This window comes from Accipiter gentilis, chromosome Z (assembly GCF_929443795.1).
Source record: "Accipiter gentilis chromosome Z, bAccGen1.1, whole genome shotgun sequence".
Lineage (NCBI taxonomy): Eukaryota > Metazoa > Chordata > Aves > Accipitriformes > Accipitridae > Astur > Astur gentilis.
The window spans coordinates 88,606,297-88,628,267 of record NC_064919.1 but is presented as its reverse complement, the minus strand read 5'-3'; the positions used below and the strand labels follow the sequence as shown (position 1 = coordinate 88,628,267).

Below are 21,971 nucleotides of genomic sequence, written 5' to 3'. Positions count from 1 at the left end.
CCGCCCCAAGATGTCCGCCCGGCGGGCCCGGTCTGGGAGCGGTGTGGCGGACGCGCCTGCGCCCTGAGCCGAGCGGTGCATGCCGGGCACCCCCTTCCCGCCGTGACGCTGCAGATAGCAGGCCGGTACCGCCGCCGTCCCCCTCCTTCCCCCCCCTCAGCGCGGGCCCCGCCGCCGCCCGGCGAGGATGGTGGGCGTGAAGGTGATCGCGAACGACACCGAGTTCCAGCCTGAGCTCAGCGCTGCCGGTTCCCGCCTGGCCGTGGTCAAGTTCACCATGCGGGGGTGAGCGAGGGTGGGATACGGGCTCCCGTTTCTCTTCACGGTGGGCAGGGGTGGCGCGGGGAGCGCCCCGGGGCGGCGGGCCCGCCGCCCCGGGGCGCTCCCCGCGCCGCCCCTGCACCCGGGTCCTCCCCCGCCGCGGCCTCGTTCCCGCTGAGGCGGCGGAGAGCGGGAGCTGGGCCTGACCCAACCGGGAGGCGTCTCCTCACGGCCCCGTCAGCCGGCCTTGCCGCTCCCGCCCCGGTCCGGGAGTGAAGAGGCTGGCCGGGAGCGAGAGGACCGCTGGGGGCCTTGAGGGGATTTTGGTGGTTTTTTTTTTTTTCTTTATTATTTTGAGGCGAGGCAAGGCTTCGGACTTGAGAAGTGCAGTTAGCTGGCAAAATGCTGTATCATTTTGGTCACTAGCCAGCTGCGGGGGGGTCAGAGCTGCGAGCTAATTGTTTTTTAGCGTTAGTGACACTCCCTGTCTGTAGCATATCAATACAGTCGCAGCATCGGGATGGTATTTCCTATTTCTGGGGTTAAATTCACTTTTTTTTTTGCAGCTGAGCCAGCTTTCCCTGCGCTCTGAACTTGTCATACTTCAGGTGCTCTGAGGAGATCAGACGCTATGCTGACTTAAAATCTGGTTGCAGGTCAGGAAGCCACTGTTAACAGAGGGCAGAGACAACTGCGTCTTGCTTGGTTTCTGTTAAAAACATCTCGTGCCTAGATAAAACTTAGCTGGATCCTCATCCTTTTTGCTCAGGGCAAGCAGATGTCCTTTTTCCCATACTCAGCAGGGATTTGAAATACAGGTGTGGTTGGTGTAATCTGGATGAATTGGTGACCAAAGGAAATCACAACAATTCAGTTATTCACAGTAATCTGTGGGAGGCTAGGGAGAGTAGCGATGATGTTAGGGGTCTTGGGCTTAAAAGTGCACCTCATTATTGTCAAAGTCCTAGCTTTTAGTGCCTATACTCTTTTTTTACTCTTTCTACCACCTACTTAAATGTGCAGTTGAACCATTCCGCTTCCAATGGCTGTTTGGAGCTCAAAAGACTTCAGGTGTGATGTGGAAGAGATGGTGAAAGATGTTATACTTGGAAGAGGCAACAAGGTCACTAGCTGTGTGTCTGAATGGGTGCTGAAAAAAGCATTCATATACATGCATCTGATGTCTGATTGCTGCTGCTTAGTTACATGGTTGGGGTTTGTTTTTTTTGTGGTTTTTTTTGGTTTTTTTTAGGTAAGTCCACTTCATCCGTAACTGTAGAGTTGTTGGTGATCTCAGTAATACTGCGTACATGTGAGCCCAGGAAAGTATTTTGGTTACAGACTACCTAATATATTAGGTTCCAGTTAAGTTAATGGATTGATGTCTTAGTGTATAAATATCTGTGAGTTTGCCTTGCTATGCTGCTATGGATCCATACCCTCTCTGTCAAGAGAGAATAGAAAAGGTGAAGCGGATCTCGTCCGTGCTGTTTTACAGCTATGTGTGTTGGCAGATTCACATTGACAGAGCTCTCTGGTTTAGCTACAGCCTATGCTGATATGCTGTTGGAGGGAGTTTCTACTGGTTGGGTTGGGTTTTTTTGCTGTTTTGCTTTTTAATTGCTTCTTTCACAGCAAATTGAGTTGTGAGACTATCCCTATGGAGGAATAGTTGCATCTGTACACTTCATCTATGCCAGCAAAGGTATCATAATTAACAAATACATATTTGCAGCCAAGGTGATACAGTTAAGTCAGCAGAAGTCAGGTCTGTGTTACCAGGGTCAAATAAGTATGGTAGTAACTGGTTACAGATGTATTAAGTGAGATTTATTGTAGTAAGAATTCTATGATTATTGCGAAGGGTTTGATACATTATTACTGTTAAATATTTCAAGTCGTACATAGATATTGCTATAGATACTATTTTTTCACAGGACGTAACATGGAGTGCTAGTACTAATTTTCTGTTAAAAGTGGTGTTTGCTGTTTCAGGAAAAGAAAGCAACTCTTTGCCCTCCCTTATGTCGCTTTAGTTAGCAGGACTTTAGCTTGCGGTAAAAGATGCCGGAGCTAAACCCATTAGATGGAAAATAGGAAGTTAGTATTAATTGATAGGTGAAGCTAATCATGTGACATTGAAGCTGTCTGAGGAAGTGGGAATTAACACTTCATGATGTGTTTCTCAATGTCATTCTTAATTGTATCACCAGGATTGCTCACCATCTGTCAGCCAGGTAGAAGGTTATTTTTACATGTACCAAGGATATCAGTAAGAACATGAATGTGCTACTTCTATTTGGGGCAGACATTTTTCAAAAAAAGGTTGAGTTAAATTAAACTGTATGTTGTTTTCACAGATGTGGCCCTTGCTTAAGGATAGCCCCAGCTTTCAATGCTCTGAGTAACAAATATCCCCAGGCAACTTTTTTGGAAGTAGATGTGCATCAATGCCAGGTTGGTATTCAAAACCATATTTTCGGTTGTAAGACAAAGAGCAGATAATGTTGTGAATGGGAAACTTGAAGAAAGACTGTTCAGAGAGTAGTCTGAGAGCAGTGTCCTGTGGCTGTTGATATGCTTGGTGAATCACAAATAGCCATATTGTGAAATTCTCCAAAATTAAGATATGCACAAAAACGTGAACAAACAACACTTTTATTTAGAAAAGCATTCTTGCAGTTACCCCGTGATGTCCTTCATTTAAGCAGCATACAGTCAGTTTAACAGTTCCTGCTGCTTGTACTATTTAGATAACACCACTAAATGTGGAAGATAGCACAAGTATGAATTAAAAAGAGTAAGTCTTTCCAAACAAATATTGGTGTAATTACTGAGCAAAATGAAGACTGCAATAAACTGATATGATTAGTGGGACTAGATTCCTCTCAAGTACTACTCAACTGTTTTTAACAGACAACAGTGTTGCAGGTGAGCTGTTGATTGACTTAAGGGTTGTTAACAAAAATTAACAATGGTATGTTGAAAGGAAGTGTCTTGAATTACTACAAATTATAATGGAGAGAGATGAACATCAAAGTGGTAACAATGTTTGCAAATGACACTAAATTAAGGAAAGTTATGGAAAAACTACTGTGGGTGCATGACAGGTATGAATACAGGTAGAAATCAAATGGAATTCACCTTCTACAGCAGCAGGCTGCAATTCCTGGGTGCACAGGAACGTGGCTTGGGAGAGGAAGGAATGAAGGTGTAAAGAAAGCTTGTAAAATAAGTGTTAAATTAAGCCATCTTCCACTTTCGAAAGCAAATAAGTAATGATTTTTATGGTGTACCAACAAATCTACTGACAATGTGAAGTCTGTTCAAAGAATGCCCAAATGTGTAAAGGATTAAGAGGATCTGAAGAATTTAAATTAAAATTGTTGTCTGAGTTAAAGCTGTTTATAAAACAACAAATACTGTTTGTGATGTTTGAGGTGATGTAGCTTGTTAAATATCTAGTGTGTGCATTCTTATCTAGGTGAAGCAAGCTAATGTTTCTGTAATATTGGTAATACTCTGTTAGGTAACACTTGTAACTAATTCATGCATTCTAGGGAACAGCTGCTACCAATAATATATCAGCAATGCCGACATTTCTGTTTTTCCGAAACAAAGTGCGAATCGACCAATATCAAGGAGCAGATGCTGTAGGTTTAGAAGAAAAAATTAAACAGCACCTGGAGAATGATCCTGGAAACAGTGAAGATACAGATATCCCAAAAGGATATGTATGCATCTCTTATTTTAAGATATTTTTTTTTAATGTTTGCATAACTTGAATGTTTAAAAAAAAAAGTATCTCTTGCTTTCTAAACATACTTTAGGCAAACCTGCAATTTCCCCATGGCTTTGAGAAGATCACTTGTCTGGGTTTCCTTTTTCAGACAAAATTAAAAAAACTAACATGTACATATTTAGTAAGTATGGTTATAGAATTATAAAATGTTTTAAGAAAAATCTCCATGCACAGCCCTTAGTTATTCATTGAATAATGAATCTAATGTTTTATGATGAGCTTTTTGCTGCAGCTCCTTATTCTGCTTCTTTCTTCTTCTCAGACATCCCAATCTGTCTTCCCAAAACATTTTTTAAAGTGTAAAAATGTCCGTGGGAAAAGACATTGTTAAACATGGCTGTCAAAAACATTGAAAAGTTGCTCTAGTTGTTCCTTAAGAAATCCTCTCTATGTGGTGGTAGGTTCATTTGGGGTTTTCCTTTTTTCTTCTTGTTCCCTACCCTTTCTTTAATCCTCTTTATTTCATCTCTTTAAAAAAAAAAAAAAAAAGGGGGGGTGGGGAGAGATTCTGCTGTCAAAGGAATTAACCTTCGTAACAGTTCAGCTTCATCTTCCTCTATAGCAGCTTGCCCTGAAAATAGGATGCCTTTGGGAGGGTATTGTTAGATAAACGATATCTCATGATATATTTTCTTCTGCCTAATTGCTAATGTTTGCAGAAGTGGATGGTACTACAGAGTGTTCTTTTTAGATTTCTTCTTGCCTGTAAAAGAATGACAAGGATATAAAAGTATATAAAGTAAAAAATATGTCACAGGAAAAGATTATGTGCGTGGTCTGAGTAGCATACAAGACTTCTTGCTGATTGTGAATTTCCTTTCAATTTAATGCTTAATGTGTATTGTTTCACTTCTGTAGGGGTACTGCATATCACTCCAGTAATTGCTGATCAAGCATTCGCAGATAATGTAAAGTAGTAACTTGTAACTTTTTTTAGTAATTTGTAAAAAAGAAAAGTGAACATTTCTAAATACATGTTCTCAAACTGAATGGTTTTTAAACCTTGCATCAAAATCTCTCATAACTAAAATTTGATGTTACATGTACTTATGAAGAATTTAAAAATTGGTGTTCATGAACAGATTTCTTTTTTATCATGGCATAATTTGCCCATGTCTCCTAGGTAAATCAGAACTTTGTAGGGACACTTGATTTTTTTGGCCAAAATTTCAGTAAGGGAGCAATCCACTTAGAAATATTGATGCTCTCATGAAATTATTTTCGCCATGTTCTGCGTGTTTTCATGTTACCTCAAGGCAATTGTGCCTTGCAAATCATAAGCCTGTCTGACAGCTGTACTAACAAACACATGTAAATGAGAACTCTAATGTGACAAAACACTTTCCTAGAGCTGTCGTCTTAGGTGGTATTCTCCAAGCAATCCTTGGTGTAATATTACTCCTTAAATGAGATTGTCTATTTTTCTACCAAAAGTATAAACACAGTTATGTGGTGTATTACATTTTGCCTAAATCATGTGTCACAGTTCAGTGCTTAGCTAGTTGCTGTAGTGTGCATGTTACTTTGCATTGGTGAATCTAATATGTTAAACTTTGCTGTGATGAGTATCTGTAGAACCCAAAACTATGCTGTTAAATGCAAACCCAAGTTTTTTTGGAGGTTAAGTATTTTAAATTCATAGCTAGCTGTATCCTATCAGGCAAATGTAAGCAGGGTGCAAATCCAGCTGAATATTTCTCATTTAAATGAACTGCAACAGTGCAGGTCACTTGAATTTCTCATGCATTGCACTTCATTTTATATGTGAACACTTACGTTTTTAATTACTGTGAAATCCTCTGTTGAACTATGGGGATGTCAAAAGACAAAGGTTCAGCTTGTTAGCTTTGGAACCCTAAACACACTGAAAATCATTCAAGTAACAACTTCAGCTCTGCTTAATTAGATTGGTTTTGAGATGAACACACCACCTTGTATTAAAAGTTAATCTTGTAGGAGGTGGTGTCTTACCCCTATGAATCAAGTCCTGAGTATGTTCAGGGCTGTATGAGCCAAGCAGGAATTCCATTTGACCTGTAAGTGGTAGGCTGAATACTATTTTAGGATATGCTTGACCCAAACTGGGCTGCTCTTGGCTCCAGGGAAGTATCTTCATTCTCTCGCACAGCTGTGTGTTCCTTTTCTTTGCTTACCTTCTATCTACTGAGCATGTGAGTGGCAAGCTAAGCCCTCATTTCGATGCTGGGAGGGGGATAAGTATTTTTTTGTTCAGAATAACATTGTTGCAAGAGCTAAGGGAAGTGGCATACAGGAAAAGGGTTGTATTCTCTCAGCAGTCTGTTTTTGGGTTCTGTTTGTACCATGAAGCTATAGCCTGAGTTGTTGTAAGCAGTAATTTTCAAGCTAGTGTGTGCTTTTTTCAAGAGTGGTATATTATTCTTTGGGACCTAGTAGATGCCTTTAAGAAGGGTATTTTTGGGTCATTATCCTAAAAGTTCTTTTAGTTTCTTAGGTCTGGACTGTTCTATGGCTGTACACTGATCTCGAATTTGTACTGTTATGGTGTGAGATGTTGATGCTCTGTCTTCAGGCCTTAAGATATGAAATACTTGATTTTTAGCCTGACTTACTGTGCTTCAATTGGATTTGGTTTACTTTAGTTGCAGGCAAAAAATTCTGGTTATCTGGAAATTGATACAGATTATTCTGCCTCTGCAAGAATACCACCTTTTAAATGGCTTGGAGCATGGATAGCAGTCTGCTTTAGTCTGAGAATGCATATATGCTAAAACTTTTAGTTGGACCCTTTACAAAAGAGCTGAGCAGTAAACCAAACTGGTTCATCATGAATAGTGTTGCTTTTGTTTTCTGCTGTTCTGTGTTTTTGCCAAAGTATATGGAAAAAGGAGTGGGAAAAGGTTTCATAAAGTTAATTTGTATACAGTGCTGAAAAAGAAGTAAAATAAGACTAGCTTTGCATATAAAGCCTGGTAAGAACTATAGTGGTGGTCTTTCAATGTATTCTGCAATATGTAGTATATTTTTGGGGAGGCCCATATCTGGGTGGTTTGGTTTGGTGTTTTTTTCCCTGTTAAGTTGATCATAGCTCCAGTCTAATGTCAGTTTGTGTTGTGGTGTGACTTCGACACTGTAGTCTTGTTTATCAAAAGTATATCTGAAAATTCTCCTGTGCCCAATTTCTTATTCTTGAAATGGCAAGTGTGTGTTCCAGGGGTGCAGGATTTGAATGGAGGGGAGAAATGTTGTTCAGTTATGAACCGAATACATCCAAGTACTATAGTGTTCGTAGTTTGTGTTTGTAATGTCTTTGGATATAAACCCCTGAGGTTTTCTGTGTGTCTTGTTATTTTAATCTGTTGAATGAAGAATTTCATTCATTCCAATGCTTACTAATCCCAGATGAGTTCATGGTGCACTTATCATGCACTCAGCTGTGCTCTTGCTTTTACTTTCAGATGGATTTAATGCCATTTATCAATAAAGCCGGCTGTGAATGTCTTAATGAGAGTGATGAGCATGGATTTGATAATTGTTTACGAAAAGACTCTACCTACTTGGAATCAGACTGTGACGAGCAGGTACAGTAGATATTAAGTGAGATATTTTCAATGATGGTCTAGTCTGCAAGCACTTGTTTTAAGAATTTGTTTACTTTACAATGTTATGGTAGTGTAAGTAAGAGTGGGAGATGGTAGTAGGATGTAAGTAAAATTAGTATAAAAAGGTGGTTGTAGCATTTCCAGTTTCACATCCCTTTATGTATGGAAAAAATTCCAAATGGAGTAGTGTTTGCTGACATTTTAAAGTGACAGACTAGTGCATGTGTGGAATATGGTGAAGGTAAGTTCTTAATTTTTATTTCAAAGCTCAGGCTTATTTGTAGTTGTTTATTGTGCTATGTTTGTTTTTAAGAATGAAGAAAACAGTGTTCAACAGCAACTTTTTTTTCTCCACAGCTGCTTATTACTGTAGCTTTTAGTCAACCTGTCAAGCTTTATTCTATGAAACTTCAGGGGCCAGATAATGGTGAGTGAAGTGTCAGTTTAATCATATCTTTGAAACAAAAGCTTTGCCCGTGTTTAGCTGAATTTTCTAAAAAATGACAATGTTGTCCCTGGAACATTTTACCTTCTGAGAATTCCACAGCAGCTTCAGCAGATTTGTTGTAAATGAACTACATAACAAATTATCGCATTCATTTTTCACTGACCTTGTGCATGGGTATTGGGTATGATGCAAATATAAATATTTACGGTAGTTTGTGCTGCAAAGATTAACTTATGTTTAATTCAAGAATTCATGTGAGAGCTACTGAAAGGTACGTTTTAGATTTTATGGTAAGTGAGTTTACATTATAAAATTACATAAAATGTTTAGGTGTTATATGACACAGCAAAACTATTATTTTTAGACCTTTTATTGGAATTTTTTTTGTGGAATTCTGTGTCTGACACGTAGATGAGTAGCGCAACTTTGGAAGTCCTTCAGTGTCCAGGGTGGTGATGTAGGATGGCAGATAAGATACTGGAACTGTAGAAGCTTATGCCTTCCTTGAGTGCTGTCTAGAGACTGTGATAAGTGAGCGCTTTTCAATCAGTGTTTTGAAAATGTATTTGAACAATGGAATACCACTGCTATATTTTAACACAGGGCAAGGTCCAAAGTACATAAAAATCTTTATAAACCTTCCTCGATCTATGGATTTTGAAGAAGCAGAAAGAAGTGAACCAACTCAAGCCCTGGAACTGACACCAGATGATATTAAAGAAGATGGTATTATCCAGCTTCGCTATGTAAAATTTCAGAATGTTAACAGTGTAACTGTAAGTAAAGTTTCTGTTCTGAGGTCTGTGCAGTCTGAAAACTTAATAGGTTTTTAAAGCACTGTGCATGTTTGTTGATTTCATTGCAAATGACCTTAATTTCTCTCTGCTGATTGCATACTGTGTGTTTATGCTAAAAGTATTTCAGGAATTTAAGGTGAGACAAGGTTGTCTGCATGCAATGTCTCTTTTGGCCTAAGGTTTACTTTCACCCATTGATGAGCTAGTGTGCTGTTTAATACAGCTTGAGTTTTTACTAACACGGCGGCTTCATTTGAAGAGTTGAGGAGACAAGGAATCCAGTTCCTCAGTAATCTGATTGCAGAAATGACAGAATTCTCTAAGTATCAAGTGAAGTACTTGCAATGTCTTTAAACTCAATACCTGCTTTCTGTGAGGGTTCTTAAATGCTGTAATCAAATCACCTTTGTCTTTTAATGAGCTCTCCAATTCTATTGCTTAAGAGACTTTCCACAGATTTCACATAAGGTTTTTGACTGCTAAATGCAGGTGTGGATTCCCCTCTTAAAATTTAAAAAGAAATGTTCTAGTGCAATATGTGTGATGACTAAATTGATGCTGGAATTGCGTTATGCTTGGCATCATCCCGGTACTGCGCTAGCCCTGCTTCCTGCAGTATTGTGTTGAACTGTTTTTCCAATATGACCCCTGAATTCTTTTCTATGGAAATGCTTTTTGTGGCCTGAATTACACTTTTGCAAATGTATGGACTTACAGTTGATTGAATTAAGCTATATTTTAGCGGGCTGGCCACAGAAGTCACCAGCTGCTTATGAGTTACAGGTAACTCCAAAACATTGATCCACCCTCAATCTTTTTATCACACTTTTTCCTTTCTAAAAAGGTTTCTGGTAAATTTCTAAATTACTAATTGTGGACTGCATTTTTACATCAGTTGGCTACTTTCATGTTTAGCTGTGTTTTACTAGCAATTATTTTAAAGGTAATGGGAGGTGAACCTAAATAACTCCTTTTCATGTCTGTTATTTCTATGGAGTTACCTTTGTGACCAACTTTATCCTCTGCCAAATGAAACGGAGATCGGTCACAGAGGCTTATATTCTACAAAGCTGTGCTGACGAGTACAAGTTCCATATTTGTTCTTTAATAAAATCCTGTGTCAGCTTTAGACAGGATGATGTGCAAACATTAGACAAGTGATAAGGTGATTAAATAGATGTTCTGCTTGTTTGCACTGTTTGCATGTGGACACTGCAGTAGCACTCCCCTAGTTTCCTAGCTAAACCTGGATTCTGTATTTAAGACTTCTGAAAATGAGATGGCCAGTCATCTTGTCCACCACTTGGCTTTTTGGTTCAGGTGATGAAGGTCTGCTTGCTTACTTAGTCCCGCGGATAAAATTCTTCCATTTGTTTCCTAATGAACTGGAGGAGGCGCAGTTGTCATACCACTGTGGTTTAACCCCATCCGGCAACTAAGCCCCATGCAGCTGCTTGCTTGTTCCCCCCCCCCCCCCCCGCCCAGGGTGGGATGGCAGGGAGAATTGGAAGAGTGAAAGTGAGGAAAAAAAGTGAGAAAAAAGGAATTCATTCCCCACTTCCCATCAGCAGGCAGGTGTTCAGCCATCTCCAGGAAAGCAGGGCTCCATCATGTGTAATGGTTACCAAGTAACAAATTGTCCTGCTTTTCTGCCATGTATAATCAGAAATACTTATTGAACACTTCCATGTCAGTATTAGTAAGTTTATACTTCATTTATGCATATCACTGGTAGGTTTGTTAGTTTTAACTTACCTGGTTTATTAATTCTATACCCTGTAGTTTCTAATCCATATAATTCAGCATATGGAAATCTGTTCTTCTCTGTCTGTTGTGTGCTTCTCTTCATTACTGCTATTTCAGAGGCACTTTTTTTCTGTACTTGTTGAACTTTTCTTATGATTACTGGGACAGAATCTTTGAACACGTTGCAGTTCATCTCTGTTTGACAAAAGTCAGTCCTTGACATGATCTTCTGTTTCTTACTGTCAGAAGAGTACTTTCTTCAGCATTTCAACCCTCACCTTCCATACATCTTGTTTGTATAGGAAAATATAGTCTTCTAGCTTCAGGGAAGCCACTTGCAGAGGTGAATGTGCTGGTTTAGATCAGCAGTCCATCTTGCTTATCACGAACTTGCAAGCATCTGGTGTTGTCAAAAAATTTTTTTAGTATGGGGCAAGCAGGTAGTGATGCATACCCTCCAGTATTTGGCACAGGCAATTTCTGAGGTAGAAAGGGCATTTTCATAGATACTGGCTATGGCTTGTGGAAAGGGTGTGGTGCATGCTATCCCTTGCCCACCTGTTGTCCTCCTCCTCCTTTCTTTCCTCTGCTTCGGATGCCACTACTTTCTTTCTTTCTCATTCCTCCTTTCTCCATGCTCACAATAAAGTGTGGAAAGATCCACAAACACCTCATTGCTCTTATAACTCCAAGTTCCTTACTAATACTATTTCATGCAAAAAAAATGTTCTTTCACTTGTCCACTTTAAAAAGTGTAGTGGTTCCAGCAAAAATTCTGTAGTTCATATTTCAAAAGAAGCTTGATTTGTTTGAAACCCTAAAATAGCTTGATAGATCTAGTATTCATGCTGTAAAACATGTAATTATGGAAACTATAGTAGTAAACTACACCTGAATAGTCTTAGGGGCTTCAGCAAACACAGTTAAATTGATATTTAACTTCATTTCCAGTCAGATTCTAGTGAACTGTGACTTCTTAAAGCCTGTATTTGCTTGCTGAATGTGGTCTCAGGTTGGAAGTAGAAGCTGGGAAAGTCCAAACTGTGTGGGTTTTTTAACAAACTACCAGGAAAATAATGGCATTCTATATAATTATTATTTTAAATAAGAGGACAGTAGCTTCTCTAAAGGTTACAGAGGCCTTTATAATTGGAAAAACTGTTAATTTGGTTAGTTCAAAAATCTTGGGCACCTAAGATTTTTTTTTATTAATGGACAGTTTATCTTAACTCTTGTGTTTGGGATTTTTTTTCTTTAGTTGTTTGTCCAATCCAATCATGGTGATGAAGAGACAACAAGAATTACATACTTCACATTTATTGGAACTCCAGTCCAAGCGACAAATATGAATGACTTCAAGCGAGTGAGTCCTCTTTCTTAAAAACACTTTTGAATCTTTTAAACCTACTCAAAAGTAGGTTGACAGAAAAGATACACTTGGTTGTTACTACAGTTCCACAACTTAAGGTAGTTTTGGCATCCAAAAGAAAATGTGTAACCTTATCTTACAGATCTTTGGTCTTGCTTACAAGTTTTTGTTCACCAACTTTTGTAAAAATTTTGGGGTAAGAATGTACATATGAAAACTTGAGGGACTGTCAAGTTACATACACTATAGACAATGTTGGTTTTTTAACAGCTGTGAGATTTATGTCTTGATTTTGAAACTTGCTTTCTGATGTTCAGGAAGTAGAGAAGCAATTGCATGTACGAATTAGACTCCTTGTGATTGACTTGACTTATGCTTTGAAGGATTTTATTCACTGGGCAACATTAAGCTTGAGATCTGAAAAATATTTGGTCACAAGGTGTCTTATATTAAACATACCTGCCTTTTAAAGAGGAAATGAAGCAAACAGCTTGTTACAGTATGACTTTAGCCACTAGTGTTGAACAATAAGGCACTTTTTTTGAGAATGTGAAACGGGTTTGAAAGGATTGAAGCTTTTAAAGCTACTTGCAGCTTCTTCAAAATGTAATATGTCTGTTTTAAAATAAACTGCTTTAAAACTTAGTAGCCTTTGTGAAAGGGCAAATACTGCTGTAACACTTGCCTACAAACCAGTAACATTGAAAGCACCACAGAATTTATTATCCAAATAACCTGTAACTTTGGAAGGTTAAAAACGCTAACAGCTGCCACCATGTCATGTCCTTGGAATTTTTAACACCAAAACTTGATCTTAACTTCTACATGTAAAGCTTAGTATCTTTGCAGGTAATAACGAAGTTAATAAATAGAAGTTTAATGGGTTTTGCTCGCTGTCAGTGAAACTTGAACGTCACTGGAACAGTTGTTCTAATGTACTAAAATTAACTGGATATCAATTTTAGACTTCCTAATGTAGCACTTCCAATTCTCCCAAAACTAGAAATATGTTAATTGATTTACAGTCTGCTTACATTTTTTTGTTTGTACGGCTTTTTTGTGAATACTGATGGTATTAGGGCATCCCCTGCAATGAGTTGTGCAACTACTATTTTAACATAATTAATCTGCAGTACTTTCTGGTATTGTGGGGGGGATGGAACCCTGACTCAGTATTTGATCTCTGTCTCACTTTCAGTTCTTTGTAAAGTATGTGAATTAGTTTTTGCTTTCAAAAGTACTGAAAATTTACTTTCAACAAGTGCATTCTTTAAACCTGAGCTTCTGATTGTTAAACTAGTGATTTTTTAAATTTTTTTTAAAATTGATAATCCTGATTGGGATGCACTTCAAACCAATTCAGGTATTTTGTAGAATGTTACATGTATTTGAGTGCTGAGCCTGCGCAGCCTGTTCCCTACAGTATTTTAAGTTGCATAGATAAAACATTAGTTTGGACACAGTATTGAAGTACTACCTTAGCCTGAAACTCTCTGCTGTAACAGTCTGAGCTCCAGTCAGTGTTTGTGTAGGGAGTGGGTTTTTTAATTCACACATGCCCTCATACAACCCTTTAATGGCATTAAAAATAGCGTGGGTCTCCAGGCATCTCAGCCCTCTACTGTAGTTAGAGGGGATTTACAGATTCTCCATTCTAGATGCACTGTGGATGCTTGGAAGCTGCTACATGGCCTGGTAAATACTATGCCAGTTGACAATTTTGGTTTCCTTAAAGTTTGCAGGGGAACACTCTGGCACTGTCAAGGAAGTGTGCCTTTGTGTCTTGTGAGATCTGTTTAAATTGAAGGGGAGGGGGCGCAAACCTACAACTGCATAGACACGAGACAGTCCCATGGTGTTAGCATTGTGCTGGTAATGTCAGGATGTTAAGGAGCTGGTCAGAACGGCCTTAAATAGCGGAGCAGGCATTACTGGGTTATGAAGTGGCTGATCTTGTCTCAATTCAGATACTCATAGACACTATATGTAATATTCCTATTTTCCTTCCTGAACACGTAGTTTTAATATTAGGCTGTTAAAATATTTCATCATAACAAATGGGATGTGTAGTCTGGCAGAGTTGCAGTGCTCTTAGGAATTTTAACTTTTGTTTCCTCTCTTCCAGTGATCCTGTCAGTTATGAAACCTTAATATAGCGTTGGGCATTAATTATATTTAGGTTTGTAGATTAACTGGGAAACCTTATCTTTCTTTTCATCTCCTTGAGTAGTTACCTACACTACTACTACTCACTGCTCTCATCTGTCTCATTCCCTTATCTCAGTCAGTGTCTACTGTTCATATTTCTTATCTAATTATGATAAAAATAGTATTGTCATAAGATTAACAAGATGGGGAATGCTTTTTTCCCTGAGTTTGAGAAGTGTTTGTAAGAATCTGTTAAATACCGTATTTGAAGGGCTTGAATTAGCAAGTAGACATAATGTGATTCCAGTCATGTTTCTATGACTGATCACATCTATGCATGTTCAGTTGCAAAGTAAAAAATAAAACCAACACATTGGTTTGAATGACTTCTGCTAAGCATCAGGCTAATATATTTTGTTTCCCAATTAGGGTGAGGTCTGAACACATGCTTTTAGTTACAGAAGCTTACTGTTCAGCATTTGATTGTTAAGGTGCATAACTGCAGGTCCCAAGTCCTGCAGGCAGTTGAGGAATACTTGTGTTTGCTTGTGTGGTGCTCTGCTAACACCAACAGGGCTGTAAGAAGAATCATCTCTTCTTGATCAGGGAGTCAGTTCATATGTTTAATATAAATGAGGCATTGTTTCCAGTACTTATACTATCAAATAGAAAGCTGGAATTCATCTACTCTGAAAAATAACAGAAGTACTAAGCAGGTGTAGTTAAGTCAGTCCTTTGTTAGTGATTTTGGCCTCAGGTTAGTTTGGACATACATAGAATCATACAACAGCCCAGGTTGGAAGGGACCTCAAAAGACCACCTGATCCAACCTTGTGTGGAAGCAGCAGCCTAGATGACATTATCTAGCACCCTGTCCAACTGCATCTTGAAAACCTCCAGCAATGGGGACTCTGCAACATCCCTGTGGAGGTTGTTCCAAAAAAAAAAAACCACAACCAAAAAAAAACCCCAACAAAACCAAAAAAAAACCCAAAACCAAAACCCCCCCATTTTCTTGCATGTAGTTGGTGTTGCTGGATTGAGTGAGTAAAGTTATAAAAGCTGCTTTCAAACTTGTTTTAATATGTTGTATGTATTCTGCTCCTTGCACAACTTGATTTTTACCCTCTGGGAAGGAGGGAAGTCTTTGAAGTGATGGAAAAGGGGGACATGAAGGAAAAAAACTCTGCTTAAAACTGACTGCAGTGTAGTGAGTTAAGCACAGAGTAGTGGGGAGACACCTATTTGCTTTGCTTAAATGAAGAGGCCCTCAACAGCAGAGAACCTGGATGAGTATTCCCTTCCTCTATGTATTTAATATATTCTGAAACGCTTCTGGAAAAGCTTGATTTATAGGCATGTTTGTTTTAAAAAAAATCCTTAACACTAAAGTGTTTATGCTGCTGTTTCTTGGCCACACAGGGTCTGACTTAAGGCATAAATGATCATTCAAACTACTATAGTAGACTGCATTTGAGTTGTAGTAGATTGCATTTGTGATTTGCTTCTGATACTCAGTTGGACTAGTTTGTTGGGCAGACAGCTAAAAGTGTAAAAGTGCAAGTTTTGTGGTTTTTTTTACTATTGATTGATAGCTTAGAATTAGGTAGGTTCCTGTGAATCTTGTGGTGAACTTGTAAACACACCTTTATTTTTGGAAGAGCATGCAACTGTTGATGTCCAATATAGTTCTTTATTTCTGGTATTAATGAATAAAAAAACATACTGCTGCTCAGTTTTGAGGTTGGAGTGTAGATGAATATTGACAGGTTGTGGGATATTTTTTTTGTCCCCTCTCAAAAACAGGCTTGCTTTCTACTCAGAACTGCTTATTTGCACTACATGCTGCTGCTTTTTTTTTCTTGTAACATCTTGTTTGTTTGTTTTTCAGCTTAACTTCCCATTTCTAAAGAACTAAAAAGGCAGAAGAAATTAAAAAGTAATAATAAGATTGAAGTGGTCTTGCACTACTCCCTTCCTTGCACCTTCTGCTCATCTAGCATCTCTTTCACCCTTTCCACAATCTCAGCACTGGTACAAGAGCCACCTTCTCTGCACCTTCTACCATCAGGAAAAGCCTTCTCTACCTTCTGACTCATCAACTCATCTTTCCCCTCCACTCCCTGCTCCAAATCTTACCTTAAACACTTCTCTTTACCTTTCAGTCTTACCAAATTTCTGTCCCACTGTTATCCTGAATTTGACATTCTAAAGGCACACCATACAGTACTTTTACAAATCATTTTCTGTAATTAATTTTTCAGCCTGTATTGAATTTTGTAAAGCTGTTTGAGATGCAGCTTGTGAAATGCTCTATCAAGACTTGACTTCTTTTAGTGTCCTAGTGGAGCTTAGTGTTTTTCTTTGTTGTGACCCTTCCGTAAGTAGTAGGCAAGCCAGAATGGGCTGGAAAGTACTACTCTTTATTGTCCCTCTGGTGGCACTGGGCACCTGCTCAGGGAAGACACAGTGAAGAGTTGGTGAGTGTTTGTACATATGTGGCCTGATTAGGGGTCTCCAACAGCATCCTACTAATTTTACTTGCTCAACCTCTTTATATATATTTAAAACAAACAAAACCAACTCTGCTCCAGAAGGTTCAGTAATAAAGTGTTTTCAGTCCTCCTCTTGGTAATGAATCATAGAGTTGGTTGTGGTTTTGTCACTGTCAGGCTCTGGACTGATGCTTGGGAAAAAGCCAAACAATTGAAGAAAAGCTGGCTCCAAAACCGACATCTTTTGTGCAGGAGTTACAGGCTGTGACCACTACCTTAGAATGCACTAGATGGCAGTTTTTTCTGTAAAAGGAAGAAAAACGGATCTACTTCTGAGAAAGGAATAATGACAATTGTTTGGTTTAAATAGCCCATTTCCTTTTGGGAAGGTGGAGTGGGATGGTCAGAAAATGGGGTTTTGATCTGTGATGACAAAATATCCACATCAGTGTGATTGATTTTTCACAGATAATACACATGGGCGAGTTGTCAATTTCTGCCTCAGACTGGTATAGCAATATTTTTCATTCATGTTCCACACTTGCTAACATCTAATCTTTAATCTTTTAACTGTGTTTTTTCTTTTTTCTTTTTCTTTTTTTTTAAAATTTTTTTTCTTAATCTGTGTGTGAACAGTGAACACAGTTTGGTGCTTTGGAAACACAAAGAATAAATATTGCTTCTTGACAAGTTTAACTTTTTTTTAACTTGATTAATTGGATCTTAATGCAAATGATGTGGCTTCTGATTTTTTTTTTCTTTCCTCATGTTGTCAAATTGGAATTTTCCTGACCTTAAGCCTTAGGTTGAATTTACAGCTTGGTGAAATGCTCCTGGTCAAGGGTTCCTTGGAGGTGAAAATGGTCTTTAAAAGTACTTTTCATCGGTAGATATTAATTACTTTGTGACAGTGATGACTCAGCTGACCAAAAGCAGCTGCATAGTGAAAAATTCTGCCTCTTGAAATCTGACAAGAAATGAAAGAAGGGGAAGGATCAGGAAGAATACTTCCAGTGGGTCCATGAGAATTCCCAAGTTCAGGGCTGTGGGTGTTTTGGGTTTTTTGTTTGTTTTGTTTCTTCCCCCGGTCCTGTCGTTCACTATTGACTGTATGAATCTTGTGTGGTATGTTGTCACTTAACTGCAGAGGTAATTAATACTTAACACATTTGCTATAGCAGTCAATTGGTTAGAATACAAGAAAGGTTTTGCTTCTTCATTTTCAGCATTATTATGAGTAGTAGTGGGAAATTCTATGCTTCATTAGTGTAATCTTCAGATATCTGTTCATGTGAATTCTCATGACACCTTATCAGAGCCATAAGTGCTGCTCTAGTTAGATGGAAATGAATTGGGAATCAGTGCCTTGCCCAAAGTCCCTCCTGCAGTTTGAAGTTTTAAACTTTAAGACTTATTTTCTTTTTATTTTGGTTTGGCTTATAAATGGATATTTTTTCAAGGGTCTGCAAGAGCACTAGAATTATGCCTGAAGCTTTTCAGAAAGGTGACTAAAATGGCATCGTTTCCTGCTCTCAGGATTTTGTGTTCAGTTATCTTAAGGAAGGGGACTGGATACCCTTCTGCAGTGAACTACGCTAACTTTATACCTGCACAGCAGTATATACAGAATGCTGGAGTTGCACTTGCTGTTGGCTGGCAAATCAACTCGCCAAAGTCTGGTGGCAGTGGTGATCTTTTCTGAAAAGGGAAGCACTAAGTTGACTCTGATTCCAGGTGGAGTTTGCAGAATTGGAGATAGAAGGAGACTTGGTAAGGAATAAAGTTTTGACAAAGAATAACTGAAAATCAGGTGACTTCCAGATTTCTTTATAGGTTTGAGCTGCATTATAAGGTAAATGTTCTCAGTGAGGTAGATGGCAAGGATGCCAAGGGAAATGAAAAACTTCTATTTGAGCACCCAGTGGTTCTCTTCCCACTGCAATATTTTATATAGTGTATTAAGGTTGAGTGCTTGGTATATAACTGTCGTGGTTTAGCCGCAGCCAGCAAGTAAGCACCAAGCAGCTGCTCACTCATTCCCCGCCCTGGCCCCTCTGCAACCCCCTGGAGTAGGATGGGGGAGAGAATAGGAAAAAAAAAAAAAAGTAAAACTTACGGGCTGAGATGAGAACAGTTTAATAGAACAGAAAGGAAGAAACTAATAATGATGATAATAAAATAAAAATAATAATAATAAAAGAATTGGAATAGTCAAGTGATGCACAGTACAGTTGCTCACCACCCACTGACTGATGCCCAGTTAGTTCCCGAACAGTGATCTCCCAACCCCACTCCCCCCAGTTTAGATACTGGGCATGATGCCATATGGCACAGAATACCCCTGTGGCCAGTTTGGGTCACTGCCCTGGCTGTGTCCCCTCCCAACTTCTTGTGTCCCTCCAGCCTTCTTGCTGGCTGGGCATGAGAAGCTGAAAAATCCTTGACTTAGTCTAAACATTATTAGGGACAACTGAAAACATCAGTGTGTTATCAACATTCTTCTCATACTGAACCCAAAACACAGCGCTGTACCAGCTACTAGGAAGACAGTTAGCTCTATCCCAGTTGAAACCAGGACAATAACATACTTGTAAGTGTGGTCTGTTCTGTTGCAGTTACTGTCTTCTAACTTTTCCCAAAATGAGACTGATGCTTTGCTGTCTGTATGAGTAGTAAAGATAAGGTTTCCTGTGTGGTTTGTATCCCTCTTAACCCTGTAGAGGGATTCACAGCTTCTGCAAGTGCTACAATAATGCATGCTTATATGCATTAACATAGTTGAAAATTCAGTTGCACTTGTTTATTTTGAGACTTACTTTAAAAAATACTTGGCAGGACTTTTTTGGTTAAACATTATTTCTGGTTTTTTTCTCTTATCAGGTAGTTGGCAAAAAAGGAGAGAGCCACTAGGACGCAAAAGACACTGGAAGGCCTTAACACAATCAGAGATCTTCACTTTTATCTACAACTCCTGGATAATTGCTTGACCATAACCAGAGACTGTCAATCTGTTTCATTTAATGCCATTACCAATAAATCATTGCTTTTGTTGAGATGGAGTTTCCCTAGCGTGTTTCTGTTGTAATCCTCGTACATGTATTTGTAAATAAAATTCATTACTCTTGCCAAGATTAATTTTGTTATTCTAGTAACTGGTCTTCCTGTGTTCCATTTAAACTTCAAAACTCAACTGGCTTATCTTTAGAAACAGAAGACATAATGTAGTTTGCATTTGTTCAGAGAGTTTGTAGTGTCAAATATAAGTGAAACATAGATGGCCTTCAGAGGCCATCTAAAAATAAAATCCGAGCTGCTTTATTACAAGACCAAGTGAACTTAGGATCATTGTTCGCATGAAATACAGATACTTTTCAGATAGGAATAACTTCACCTGTTTTGGAAATTTCCATTTCCCTCCCCACCTCAAAAAGCGTAGGGGGAGGAAGCATATTTAAAGTTACCATTCCATTAATGTGCAGATTTGTTGGAAATGGAATGCTGATGTGAGCTGTTTGGCACTGGGAATTCTTGAGTTATCTGAATGTGGAGGTTTGTTTTAATATTATTAGAAAATATTGACCTCGTTTCCCAGGCAGACTCTAGCAAGCTGTGCAGTTATTTGGATGTTTGTGCACCCCACCTGAACATAAATTCCTTACTACTTTTGTTGGGTGTTTTTCCTCTCTCTGGATCTTGATAAGGAAATGTTTATTGCAAATACTAATTTTACTTCTTAATTGGAATTCCTGTACTACTTCGGTAAATTTTCTTGGAAGTGTGCCCTAAGTAATTTTAATAAATCGGGCATTGATCAGCACCATATACATATAATACTGTATAAATTCCCAGTAAAACTTGCTAAGTGTTTTAATTGGCATAATTAATTTCTTTGTAAAGTTAAATTTGTTACATTTCTAATTACCATAAATCCCACTAAGGCTTAAATCCTGTCCTAATTGGCATTCCTTCCTTGAACACAGTAGGGTGGTTTTCTTCTGGCTTGGCAGATTTGTATGTTAATACCAAGTTAACTTTCTGTTAGCATAGATATTTTCTCCAAACAGAAAACTGGGGATTGTCTAGAAAAACATTATTTGAGAGGCACTTTTTTTTTCTCACTGTATCACTGCGTACTCCAGGGTACTCATCTGCCTGTATTCTAGTCAATGGCAGGTGATGACGGCTTGGTTTCTTTCATACTTCCATAATGTTTTGCTTCAGTGGGGCGTGTAAGGCATGTAACACACTGTATATAGAATATAAATCATGTTTAAATATAATGGAGGGCAATATGAATAACTGTTCCTGTTTATAATTTTGTACACTAATTACCTTTTGGGTTATTGTTTAAGTGCCTCATCTTAAGTATTGCTTACCTCATAATATTTATACCTGAGAGATTTGATAACCTAGTGATTCACATCTTTGTAAAAGAGTAGTCAAATTTATATTGTTTATGAGACTCTTCTGTGATTTCCTTGGTTGCATGATGCATACCTTCCGTAATGATACTATGTACATAGATCTAAATAAATGTTTAGAGGTAACTGTCACATGTTTCACTTAATGGAAAATGGGATAGAATTATGGACAGTGAGCTAAAAATCACGAAACTGAAGTTACAATGTAATACTGTCTTTTAAGTGGCATTACCCTTACATGGTGTTCCTGGGTGCAGGTGGATCTTGCAGGATGCGTGCTCGCGATGCAGCCCCTTCACCTGGGGTTTTTGAGATTTGGTCTTAAAAGGAAAAGTCACACTGACTAGTTGATCTGTTTCGTAACTGAGTAGAAGTCTCAAAAGGGGATCATAATGCTGCTTGTGTCCAAATAACGCGGAGGCTGTGATAATTGAAATTTGTTGATAGTCCAAGCTGCAGATGAATAACGTTCACTGTTGTGAGGTTAAATGGGTTCCCTGCTCCGTTTGCTAATTTTTAGATATCTTAAGGCTGATGTTTGTTTGGGATAGGCGGGTGAAATAAGCTGTCCTGGTGCTCATAAGGTAAGTGGCATGTGTGTGCAGGAATTACTTACACGCCTTGATATGCAAGCAAGGTCTGGCACGGCTTGGATAGCAGTCCCGTCCCCCTTCAGCCGGCCCACCCCTTGCTGCTTTGTGTCTAGCAAAGGTTGATCTGTTGAACTTTCAGTGAAATACTGAAAGGTTGCAGAAAATCTGTGGGTGCACACGTATTTTATAGCAAATGTCCTGGTTCAACCGGGAGCTTAAAAGAATAGTTTTACCTGGAACCTTCTCCCGCTTCCTTCGGGGTTGGCATGGCAGTTGGGAGATTTGCTTAGCGTCTTTAAATGCTGAAAGG

The 21,971-nt window shown here is 38.7% G+C and overlaps 1 protein-coding gene across 2 annotated transcripts; it reads left to right on the top strand.

Moving 5' to 3' along the window:
* Window positions 1-32: 32 nt before the first annotated feature.
* On the top strand, window positions 33-19,782 carry TXNL1 (thioredoxin like 1). 2 transcript variants are annotated; one of them, XM_049795830.1, is made up of 8 exons: window positions 33-285; window positions 2,622-2,718; window positions 3,822-3,995; window positions 7,501-7,623; window positions 8,002-8,071; window positions 8,696-8,868; window positions 11,894-11,998; window positions 19,528-19,782. In XM_049795830.1, the coding sequence occupies exons 1-8, from the start codon at window positions 188-190 to the stop codon at window positions 19,555-19,557; spliced, it is 870 nt and encodes a 289-aa protein (XP_049651787.1). In that variant the 5' UTR covers window positions 33-187; the 3' UTR covers window positions 19,558-19,782. The 2 variants fall into 2 exon arrangements, with proteins under 2 accessions (XP_049651787.1, XP_049651788.1); XM_049795831.1 differs by lacking the exon at window positions 19,528-19,782 and adding an exon at window positions 16,044-19,511.
* Window positions 19,783-21,971: the final 2,189 nt, after the last annotated feature.

Excerpts from the sequence above, each read along its gene's own strand:
- TXNL1 (XM_049795830.1), top strand. The coding sequence starts at position 188 with ATGGTGGGCGTGAAGGTGATCGCGAACGACACCGAGTTCCAGCCTGAG. Across the intron at positions 2,719-3,821 it reads TAGATGTGCATCAATGCCAG|GGAACAGCTGCTACCAATAA; the intron begins GTTGGTATTCAA and ends CATGCATTCTAG. Across the intron at positions 11,999-19,527 it reads ATATGAATGACTTCAAGCGA|GTAGTTGGCAAAAAAGGAGA; the intron begins GTGAGTCCTCTT and ends TTCTCTTATCAG.